This window comes from Sphaeramia orbicularis, chromosome 7 (genome assembly GCF_902148855.1).
Source record: "Sphaeramia orbicularis chromosome 7, fSphaOr1.1, whole genome shotgun sequence".
NCBI lineage: Eukaryota > Metazoa > Chordata > Actinopteri > Kurtiformes > Apogonidae > Sphaeramia > Sphaeramia orbicularis.
The window spans coordinates 49,496,480-49,509,020 of record NC_043963.1 but is presented as its reverse complement, the minus strand read 5'-3'; the positions used below and the strand labels follow the sequence as shown (position 1 = coordinate 49,509,020).

The 12,541-nt window shown below is 37.4% G+C and overlaps 1 protein-coding gene across 1 annotated transcript in view; it reads right to left on the bottom strand.

Moving 5' to 3' along the window:
• Positions 1–1,822: 1,822 nt before the first annotated feature.
• The window catches only part of mtor (mechanistic target of rapamycin kinase), a 175,509-nt gene continuing 164,790 nt past the window's right edge, over positions 1,823–12,541 (bottom strand). Inside the window, exons 51-58 of the mRNA XM_030140024.1 lie at positions 12,185–12,257; positions 12,014–12,088; positions 11,459–11,594; positions 8,273–8,338; positions 8,091–8,171; positions 7,819–7,899; positions 7,617–7,722; positions 1,823–2,355 (exon numbers count right to left, since the gene is read on the bottom strand). Of these exons, the coding sequence (XP_029995884.1) occupies positions 2,340–2,355; positions 7,617–7,722; positions 7,819–7,899; positions 8,091–8,171; positions 8,273–8,338; positions 11,459–11,594; positions 12,014–12,088; positions 12,185–12,257 (634 nt within the window). The 3' untranslated portion in view covers positions 1,823–2,339. The remainder of the gene's footprint in view (positions 2,356–7,616; positions 7,723–7,818; positions 7,900–8,090; positions 8,172–8,272; positions 8,339–11,458; positions 11,595–12,013; positions 12,089–12,184; positions 12,258–12,541) is intronic.

Here is a 12,541-nt window from a genome sequence, read left to right as displayed (position 1 = left end):
AATGGATTGATACAATAAATCAGTAGGTATCAATGATATCAAGTTGGAATTTGAATTTTTTACAGATCTGATTGGAATATGACCAAAACATGGGCTATTTCTGTAATATAATAAATACACAAAACTGGGTGATAATAAATGGCATCTGGATACATTTCCCAAAGCTTTTCATTTGTCTGGTAAGCTACAGGGCCATTGGTCCTATTTTTTCCTAATGGCACTATGCACTTAAATGTCATTTTGTACCTCCATCATAGTGAACATTAGTTTATTTTTCCACCTTACGGTTTCATTATCATTATCTAGCTGTTTGTGTATCATACATCCATACTAATGTACAAAAATGTATGTAAACAAAAAAATAAAAAATATATATTGTTTGTAGACAATTAGACTATCCTATGTCTGAGGAATGGGTTTTAGTGTGTGTGGCTTCTCTTCAGACATGAATAGGCAACTTGAGAAATCTCTAGAGGCCTTAAGAAGCTGAAGAGGATGCGAAAAAGGAGACAGCCACAGGGACGCACTCATAGACAAATACAAGCTCAAGGATGAGGGAATGGGTTAACCTGCAGGAAAAACCCGGCTCGCATCCCACTGGGAAGCCTATGCTTGTGGGATGTGTCAGTGAATCCAATCCTTCCTCATATCTCGGCTCAAGGTGCCTGGACTGGGATGGCTCGGCGTGACAAAGCTTTAAAGCCTGATGGAGTGCGGCCGGCTGCAGAGCCCAGCCTCAGCCAACCAAGCCCTTCACCTGCCGCCATTTAGGGGCATTGTCTCCCAATGAGTATCATTTGTCACCATCGACTCGCTCCGTGCAGACACGTGTGCAGTTTTTCTGTGGCCCAGACCCATTTCCACACTCGGTAAACAGCTAAATCCTTCTCCAAATCAATGGAGCCTATTTAACTTGAGATATTGACTTGCCTGCCCCTCAACACACTTGAGAGGCAAAACAAAAAACAAAAAAAACCCACAAACAAATTAGGCGGATGAGAAAGAACAACAGGAATGGTGGTGCAGACTATGAAAAGTCACATTTTCAGTAATGAGCTTTTGGCTGTAGGGGGGAGGAAAGTGACAGAGTGGAAGTAGAGGAGGCATGAGAGGGGAGGAAAAAGTGAGGAAAAACAGAGGAGGAATCAATCGATATGAACAGATAATCACCAGGCCTCTGTCCCAATGTGTAAAGACTGTGACATTGCAGAGGTGGGCACGGCAGGGAAGAGATCAATGGGCTGCTTTTTGTTGATCTGTAATCCTTAACTATCTATAAGTAATTAACCTTCAGAGGAGAATGCAGGGAAGAAGTAAACGGAGAAATAAGAGCAGGAATAACAATGAGAATGAGTAAAACAGAGGCTACCTTGCAGTGAGCAGATAACAGCACATGAAACCAAATTAACGGTTCTCCACCGCTTCCTCTGATTTGGTTTTATTTCTGTCACAGACTGCACACAGCCAGAGAGTCTCCCTGTGGTCCTCCGATGAGGAGAAATAACAGAGGAGCTGCTGTTCAGTCAAGGAGCCTCATCGCAAATTCAAGAGCAGTGAAATCCAAAATTATCCCAGACTTTTTTTGTTGTTCTCAGTGCTTGGAGAGAACGTATTCGGAGCTGATCATCTGCAGCCTCTCCCTCTAACAAAGTATTTCCAGAAAAGATGGAGGGAGGATCGTATTAGGAGTCAGAGTGCCCTCTGTGGGCACAAGCAGAAAAACAAACAGGAAAGGTGCATGTTTTCTTTTACCAGTAAATACCATTCGAAGCCAGGAAATCCTCCTCCACACACCAAGGAGTAAATGAGCATGAGGCCGACACTGTGGGATCTGTACATGGTTTAATGGCACCTAAATGTCCATACAGTACATCAGCACCATCTCAAATTAGTTCACACTTAGTCACGATTAATCCTTCAAGAATTTATTTTAAAAGGCAGAGCATTTTATTGAAATTCGTCACATTACACAATGAGTAAGCAGACTTGTGAAGCAAACAGTGTGTTGTAGGAAATGTCATGACTTATTACAATATGGCCACTGTAGAAAGCATTAAGCAACTAAATACCATGGAAAAAGCAAGAAGAGAATTTATAACAATCGTGACATTTAGAATTAAATTAGGATTCACAAAAAAAAAAAAAAAAATGCTTCCTTACTCCTTAGGTACCTTCAGGTAAAAACATGCCAGAGTACATATGACATTTTGAAACAAACAAAATCCTCAAAGGCTTTTCCTCCTCTGAAGTACATCAGCCTGTTAGAATCAAGTGCTGCTTCCTGGTTTGTTACTGAAGACAGAACATCAAGTGCAACCTTGGATGCTGCAGATGGTCCTTCACCAAAATGGACACCTGAAGAGGACGAGAAATACGACAGGTAAACCAAGGCACAGGACCCGGGTGCAAACGTGGGCTGATACTGCTCACTGATTTATCACAATAAACACTTTAGGCCAGGGGTGTCAAACATAAGGCCCACAAGACAAATTTGCAAAGAGCATAAATTACACTGAAAATATTAACAGTCAAGGATGTTTAGGTTCCACATAGAGCTCAATGTGATATCAAGTACAATAATAGAATAATAACCTATAAATAATGACAACTCTGAATTTTCTCCTTGGTTTCATATGAAAAAGTAAAATTACATTATAAAAACATTGACATTTACAAACTATCCTGACCCAATAAAATGTGAATAACCTGAACAAATATGAACAACCTGAAATGTCTTAAGAATATGTGCAATTTCAACAACATTCAGCCTGTTAAATGTTTTCAGCATTTGTAGGGCTACTGTGATCTGTAAACTGTGTTAATAATAAGATGAGACATAATATTGTTGAAGATCTTTAAAAAAAAAAAAAAAAAAAATTCAGGTTGTACATGGTTGTCCAGATTTTTTATTAAAACAAAAAGAAAAATTTAGATTATTATTTAAAGGTTGTTACTGGTCTGGCCCACTTGAGATCATATTGGGTTGTATGTGGCCCCTGAACTACAAAGAGTTTGACACCTCTGCTGTAGGCTGTGATGTGCATTGTTTTAGGAAATGTGAGGTGAGCAAAACTAACAAACGACAGAGGTCGATTCAGTCTTGTTCATTATCTGTCATTTTGATGGACAGGGTTGTAATACTTATACTACACTGTGCCGGAGATAGGTCTGACACATCTATCATCATTCTGAAGTAGTTTCGATTAAACATGGCATGGCAACACACAACAACATGGCACAAACCCCCGCAAAGAAATCCTCACATAAAAAGAGTTTTAAAAAAGAATTTGTCATTTATGCAGCTTTTTAAATGGCTGCTCCTCCATGTTGTGAGACAGAACTACAGTCATGGAAAAAATTATTAGACCACCAAAAGTCTTCAAAAACAATGGTTATGCAATCAAGTACTAACTCCTGTGTGAATGATGTCACTAAAACAGACAGAAAAGAAAACATGGAATGCCTAAAAGCACTGTTTTTGTCAGTACAATGCCATAGATATTGATGTAAGAACTGAAGTGATTTTGGTTATTATCAAGAAAACCATGGAAAATGGCTAGATATCACCTCTTAAATTAAACTCTTATGAGCTATTTTTGTTATTATATTTGTCCAAACAAATGTACCTTTTGTTGTACCAGGCATTAAAATGTACAAGAAATTGAAGAAAACAAAGGTGGTCTTACCATTTTTTCTGCAAATGTATTTATGGAGTTCAACCTCTGAACCACACTATCAACTACCTACTTAATGTGGATTATAATAGAAAGTAATATCATAGTGTTAGTTTAACCGTTGTTTCTTATTTTATCTTCATACCTGCTGTTTTATGTTATTACATTTTTAACCCTCAAAGACCCAAAAGCATCTACTGATTTAAAATGTTTAATAACTTTCGATTGAACCACTAATCCTCCCAATACAGTGAAATAATTGAAGAAAAATGCAGTTTCTGAGCTTTTCAGCAGCATCAGATGTCTGTTTTGGATGCTTCCATAGTCTAATGAACATTTATTTATTTTCTGCAGCATTGGTTCAACAATCTAACCCATGTAGTTTGACAAATGACAGTGACTGGAAACGCTGGTTTTTATGTAGAATTAATGAAATACTTTTCTGAAAAAGTCATGTTTTCTTTGATTTTTTGTTTGGCTAGAATAACCTTGAAATTTACTCAGCATTATGAACATATACATGGTCAGTATATTAAGTATAGGAAAATACCTTATATCTCCTATACTTAATAGCAAACATTATATACGGGGTGTATCAGATAAAAGTAGACTCTCAGAAAAACAACATAAAACCAAAATGCAAAGACATTTTGAAAATCTGGTCATATGTGTTTATTGACCATGTAATTCTCCCTTGATTGACACCAGTGTCCTGCGTCAGTTTTCATGCTTCAGTGAACAACGCTAATTTGAATTGTGCAAAATAAACGTCTTTTGCGCATGGAAGTGTAAGGGTTAATATAAGATCTGCTGCCATGGATGACAAGTTCCATTGGTCTTTTACTTGTATGCATAAAACAGGAAAAAATAATTACCTGTTAACCCCCTACCATCGATGAAAAGATTTCACATAAACGACAGGTTTGAGTCTATCATGCCAAATGCAAGGGGTTAACGCTGTTAGTGAGGTTTCTTTAAGCTTGTTTTGAGCTGACCATTTGAAACTTTAAACATTTCAGTCAGCATATGTAATTTATTGCATCATCACAGCTGAAGTGGAACTCCTGAGGCAGGACAGGGGCATGATTAGGCGTGCCGTCACAAATATGTTGAGGAAGGAACAAATTTGTGGGGCAAGGAACAAGGCCAGCGTGGAGGACTAAACATGCTGGAATACTTTGACTAATGGAAGTGTGTGCCTTCAGTTCAAATCCTCAAAACCCAAATCTTGACTCACTGAGCAAATTTTGCTATTAATTTTCAGTTTGTCACTGATGTCTGAAATCTTTGTATTGATGGTAGGGGGTTAATGTAATTATATTTTTCCTGTTTTATGTATGCAAGTAAAAGACCAATGGAACTTGTCATCCATGGCGACAGATCTCATATTACACTTACACTTTTATTTTGCACAATTATTGCACAATTAAATTAGCATTGTTCACTGAAGCACGAAAACTGATCCAGGACACTGGTGTCAATCAAGGGAGAATTACGTGGTCAATAAACACATATGACCAGATTTTCAAAATGTCTTCACATTTTGGTTTTATGTTTGTTTGTTTTTTTCTGAGAGTCTAAAGTATTTTTTCCTGATACACCCTGTATAGTGATAGGGTGATAAATCACTTGGTAATGGTTAAACTCCCTTCTGCTCTACAACAGCAGCACCGCTCTGTGACTCATCATGATCTGAGATGTAACCACTCTGACTCTCGTGCGCTGAGGTCAGTGATGATGCCCGTACGCTCCAGGAGGAACGTTTTTTTTTATAGATTTATGCACTTCCATGACATGAGATTGAAAAGGTCTGTGTGTCAGTTTGTGATGTTGACAGTGATGGGTGTGATTTACTTAGGGTTCATCTCCCTCAGTATTCTGTCAAATCTGAGTTAGATGTGACAGAATACTGATTTTTCTGTCATTAAAAAAAGAAAAAAACTTTGGTTAGTATGTTTGAGTACTATAGTATGGAAAAATGACAAAGGCAGGTCTGTCCATCTGTCTTCAGGACACTTGTTCACATGTGGCAGGAGAAAGAACATCTGTGTTAATTGTACCATATGAGATTAACCCTTAGATGCATAACTAGGTCAAAAATGTTTTTGACATCATACTATTTAAACTTTAACTTGCCTTTAATAGATGTTATGAAATTTTAGTTTTTGTATTATTACCCCAACCTTCCGTAGGTGGGTCAAAATGACTCGCATTCATTTTCAATGGAATTTCATCTGAACCTTTGATTAATTTTCCATTCATTCATTCTACAGCAAAACTAAAGGATTCACTCATTCACTGAATGAATGTTGACATTGTTCTATTGCTGTGATATACTACATATTATATACTATATATACACTTTGCATTTCAAATTTTGTAAATATGTAAAAAAAGGAAAATAAAAAATATTTTAAACATGAAATCATTCTTTTATGGACCAAAATATAATACAAATGATTATTTTTAACATGACAAAAGTGGCACAAAAACGCACTGATTTTAACACAGGTCATGTTTGACCCCTTTATGAAAGAGTGAAAGGTCCAGACACTGTGCTTCTAAGGGTTAATGCATTAAGCTTCAGTTCAGCCTACTTGGAGCTGATACAATGACTCAGTCACTTGATTGATATGCACAAAAAATACCATGATGGTATGGTAATATTCTGAATATGGCATGTACATAAACGGCAAATACTGTTGGGACCTTCTACTTTAGCATTTGTTCAAATTATAATGTTTTCTTATTTGAAATGAGGGAAGAGCTGTTAATATTCTGGCTTTGCATACATTGTCTGAAATGTGATTTTCACTGCAGTTTGTGACACACAGTTTGTTGCCTTTTAACAGTCAGCTCTGAATCTTGTACACAACCCAACTAAGCAAGTGTTTTTCAGGTTGAAGAAGAGAGGCAGAAAAACACACATTCTGGTCAGAGGGAGAAACACATCGACTTCTAAACATTATGACAGCCTTGGATATCACCAGGTTTTTCTTTGCAAGAAGATGGCTGAAGGTAATGAAAGGGAGAGAAACTGTGTTTGCACAGTTGGAATAAAAATTTGCAAAGACACAGAGAGTCCGGATATTCTCCCATATTTCTATGTGATAAACGACTTTTAGGGCAGGGTTAGAGTGCACACAGCTGCATGTACACAGAATTAGAGCTGAAATGATGAATCCGTTAATCAACTCAAATCGATTCAAAACATTATGCGATTCAAATTTTCCTGAATTGAAGCTTCGTTTCCTTAATTTCACTACCATTAAACATTGGTTCCACTGTTGTGTTTTACATGGATATTTATTGCAATGCACGTGACACCAGGATCAACAGACACAACATGGAGCGTAGCTCAGAAGAGACGAAAACGTCTGCGCTCACTTTTCTACATTGGAACCATCACTTACTCCTTAAAACTTAAAAGCTTTCACACCAACAGTTTCAGTTGTATGTTAAGTTGAATACAAATGTGTTGAAGACTCCAGTGTGCATATTGTTTGTAGATGTATTTGATTTGTTTGTTGTTGCCTATATCTATAGATATTTTTTATATATACTTTTATACTATTGTTATTTCTATATAGATATTTTTTATATATCCTTTTACTTATTTACTTTTTGTGGTGGTTGTTTCAGTTGGTTCTGGAATAAAGGACAAGTTGTTTGCCATTTTCAGACATATCTGTCTCTCATTTTTGCTATTTTTTGCTTATTCAAATTGTTTAATTGAAACAAAGTACTCAATAGCTGCAGCTCTACACAGGATTATTACTGTCATTTTCATTACGATTGCATAAGGCTTAATAGGAATGTCTTTTTCAGGAGGAGGGCAAAAGCAGCATATTTTTTGTAGAAACGTTTTAACTCCCTCTGGGATCCACATAAGTGTGTGTTGATGATGTAAACATGGTCGGGTGTGGGTGAAGTGATACTGACCATCCAATGTAGCACTGGCACAGGTTTTCATGTGATGTGGCTTGCTTGATTAAGAGCTCTACTTGCGTTGGCACATCTAGTGTTTCATCATGAGAAAAGTCTCGACCTGAAAAAAACAAAATTACGGTCAAAACACAGTCAACATTAACCTAAGAAATGTGGAGAGGGACCTGTTATGTGTGTTTAGTAATGCAGAATTTACCTGTAAGTTTGTCCCTCACTCTGTTAATAATCTGAATAGCTTTCTTGTTGAGTGCCTCAGGTTGAACCAAACCATCTCCAACTACAAAAACACAAACATCTTTAAACACCAAACAACTGTAACCAGCATAGTGGTGCTCTTCTGAAGACTACCAGAGAGGAGTGCACCATACATTTATGACTGCAAGATAGCTTCAGTATTATTGTGGTTAAACATGCACCGACAAAAAATGAATCCATGAAACGAAATTAATCACAGAGCTGCAAACTTACTGAAAGAGTGGATGGACTCGGGCACTGTGGTCCCTGGTTTCTTGTGTGTGGTCTCTCCAAGGTCGATTCCTTCCAGGGCCTCTGCACAAGAGGACACAGGTTCAGACACAGTCCTGCATCATTTAGTCCAGAAGTGGACGTGGTAATGGCTGATGTGGACTAATGGACTGATGTGGACTAACCTACTGATTGTCCAGCGGTGTACGAGTCTGTCCTGGTGCGGGAACGCTTGTTGCCTTTGGTGTTTGCTGTAAGTGACACAGGAAAGGAGTGGAACATGTTTAACCCTTAAAAAAACACAACTATTTTTGTCACAACTTCCAAATTATTCTATCATCATTTATTATATTTTCCTCTACATTTTGCATTTTTCAGCATGATTCCTGTATTTTCCTGTAATTAATTACTGATCATGTAGATGTTTATAAAAGCCCAGAGTGCATTCAAAGGTTATTATATAAAAACATTAAAAAACTGAAGAAAAAGTGACCTCTTCATTTAAATATATCATTAACTGAACATAAAACAAGTGTTTCCAATTGCTTTCATTTATCAAACTACAGGTGTGATAAATGGGTTTTACTGGCAAATCAACGTTGTAGAAGATGACAGTGCTTCCATGTTCACTACAGAGCCTCTTAATGTCCAAATGGGTCATACCTGATGACAAACTGTATTTTACCCCAATTATTTACATGTATTGATAGGACTAGTGGATCAATAGGTATTGAGCAGTGTTCAGCGGTGGATGTTTGGGTTTTTGTAGATATTTTTGCTGTATATGAATAAACAGTAGCACCTGTGCATTTATTCGAAACCACAAAAAATGTAATTAAAGACGTTTTAGGTCTACTCATAGAAATCAATATCAACTTCCCATAGATCTAATAAATACAACTTAAATGTATTCAGTTTAATTATAAATATGACAAATTACACTGAATAATCTAAGAGTGATGATTTCATGTTTTTAAACTTAGGATGTACTAATTCCACACTGAGGATAAGAATAAGAAAACAATGGTATAAGAAGTAAGCTTCAGTATTTTGAGAAAATGCCTCTGCCTCACAGAGGGTTCTAGGTTTGATTCTCAGTCCCCCACCACTAAAAACAGGTATATACAGGTGGTCTTCAATCTAATGCTGGGAATGTGTCAGTTAGGATTGGTAAAATGTATACATCACATTTCCCTATGATGATAATAAAGCCAGTTAACAAACATAATAATACTGAAAGAAACATTACTATTGTTGGTGCATATGTATGATCTATGTATAAATGTGTTTTACATTTTTCAGACTTCACCCGATGAAGATCCAAGTGGCATTAAAATGTTATTGATAAACATTTTGTGGTTTGGCGTAAGTGTGCAGAAGTGACTTTGATTCATAAATGCAGTTATTTCAAAGGCTTGAATCTATCATGACAAAAATTACTCTTTTTGTTGCTTGACCTTAATCACTAATTCAAAGTAGCCCAAACCAAAGATATCCATTTCTCACTTACCAAATAACATAGTTTGAACCCAAGCAACATAATATTACAGCTGATAAACAAAAAGAAATGTTACCCTGATGGTTTGCAAAACTATGAAAACCAATAAAGGGGAAAATGACTGTGGTGATGCAAATTAAAACAGGGATACCACTAATGAGCTGCTAATTACACACAGCAGTCCCTGCACGTAAGACTGTTCTGTGCTCCAACCTGTATTTTTCTAATCACATATTCAGGTCAAATTCTCCTCCAGGCTGCAGAGGAAAAACCCCCTACCGTAAGAGAATCCTGTAAAAAGGTAATTAACCTGCTTCAACAGCATCCCTTTCTTGTCACTAAAGTAGAACCTCACAGTACGAGTGCAGAGTAATACGCTTTAGGAGAAGTTTTGTCTGGAAATACCAGTGGAAATTTGCAGTGTGAGCAGGTGATCCTCCCAACAAGTGCAGCCTCTGCAGGTTCACTTCACATACAGGAGTACCAGCGTTCAGATAGAGGAGGAGATTACTAAATTCCCTGTGATGGAGCAGCTCTCTCCCTCACTAGCCACCACAAACACATGCACGCACACGCACACGCACACACACACGTTTTCACCCACCTCCAAATTCAGCGGACATGATTTCAACACCAGACTTTTTACCCTTTCCCACATTTTTGCCGTCACTGTGCCAAGGGTGTACACTCAGCACAGTGGCCCTCTGCATACACACACACATTGACATTTTACATACGTTTTGAGTACATGCAGCAACAGCAGCTGAAGGCAGATGGAACAACAGTATTACTGCACATGAAATAGTCGAATTTCAAACAACGACAGTGTAGTGGAGGAGGTTATCTCTAAGAACAAATAAGAAGAAATGTTGGCAAAGTAGCAAGATGTTTCTGATGTTGTTGAAAAAAATTATTCAGACAAATCAAGTTCAGGTCATGCAGCTGCTTATTTAATGATAATGGTCTGGTGCATTTTCTAAACATTTTAAAAAGCAGAGCAAAGTAGATTTTTCTGGATAGGTTTTTCACGAAACAACCTGCAAGTGCGGATAGTGATGAAAATGAGGCCAGACAGAACAAATTAAGTGAAGAGAGAGAGAAAACAGCAGAAATTCAACGCATCAGGTAGTTGAACGTCCCCCTCCACCTTCTTCCTTCCTTCACATTTGTCTGATCTTAAAAGGTAAATAAGTTAATAAAACCTGTTAATTTGTTGTTGCAACTTATTTTCTTTCTAACTGCACTTTTGCTGTTTTAAAAACCCTTAAAAGGGACTTTTGGGTGGTTTTGGGGAAAACTGATTTGTAAAATGAGTAATTCACAAAACAAGCATGGTCATGGAACGAATTAAATTCATACTGTGAGGTTCTACTGTATTTGGACAATTCAGCAGCTCTTAAAGCCAGAAACTCACATGGATTTTAAACTGGTAAAAGCAAAATCAATGCATTTACTCGTGTGTAAAAAACAAACAAACAAAAAAACCCTATTCATTTTCAAATGTGTGTAAAATTCAGTGTTTTTCTTACTGTTTGGGATTAAATGCCCCATTTAAAGCAATCCCTCAGTATTAGCTGAGAAAGAGATAGTCAGCAACATTTATTCACTTTGTTCAACAAAACTCAGTGACCTTTACATGTCAACATCACTTCTTTAACTCTTAGGTCAATTTCTCTCCAGATTTTGATCAAAAACGATTTCCACTGTACCTCTGGGACAACACTTTGACACAAATTAAATTTGAAGTTTCACACTTTGCTCTACAACAAGAAATAAGTGTCTTGTTTGAGTGGACAAATATAGGCTGATATCCACATTGCGGGCGGTCTGTGTTCCTATGCTAACGCTCTGTAACGCTATGAACATCTCTTACTGTCCATGAGCCTCCAGTTGAGCAGCGGGTCGTAGACGAAGGCCTCCAGCACAGCCATGACGCTATCCCGATGCTCCCTTAGCACCTCCATCACTGTGTGGCATGTGATGCGGTAGTTACCGTCCAAGCCTGTTACCTAGCCAACAAACAGAGAAAAATGGAAGCTAAGTCGAGGCTCTTGTCCATATAGCCATTTTGTCTCAAGGGACACCATCAATATGATAAACTGGCTTCCACTAGTTTTTTTATTGTCATTACACCAGCTTTTTTGTCCTGAAATATTTCTAATTTTTCTCATTTTACTAGGGTGCCATCTGATTGGTTGCCTGAAATGTGGTGTGAGTGCACAGGTAAAAAGAGCAGTGCACTGATAAAATGATGCCGGATGTATAATCTCTCATCAATGGGAATTTTTTAAAAAACTTTTAAATTAATTCCTTTTCAGTTGTGCATATAACATAAATGACTAAGTCATGATTTCTCACAACACTCAGCAAAAGAGAAACCCACAAACTGGGTAAGAAATTCAAACATTTAAAATAGAATCAGGCCTACCTCCATGGCGTTGGTCAGCATCCTCGTCAGTCTGAACGGGATCTTTTCAGGGAACTTCTCTCTGGTCATGGCAACCTGTGGAAGGTTTCAAGAAGGCTCAGTTTCAAAGATGTAAAACCATAGATTTATTACACACTGTAAATATTTTATTCAAAGAAAAGCTTCACTTACCTCAAAACAGTCTCCAAAGTCAATATGCAGGATCTTTCCACTTAATCGGTCTAACATCAAGTTGGATGGATGTCTGAGGAATGAAATATGACTTCATTCTTAACTTCATTTTATATTAAGTGTCATAACTCAAAGGCCTTGTACAGTCCCACTTTGATATGCTTTTTGTGATCCAATCACAAGTGCACGGCTCTAACCACATTCATTCACACCTGGCATTAGGATGCATCTCTGACGTGATCACTCATGATCAGATTCCACTTCCCCTTTCTGAATGAAAATAAACTCATCTGGTCCAAGCTTTCATTTCCTGCAGGCATTTTAGAGGCAGCACAAGCTGTCCAAATTTAACAAACT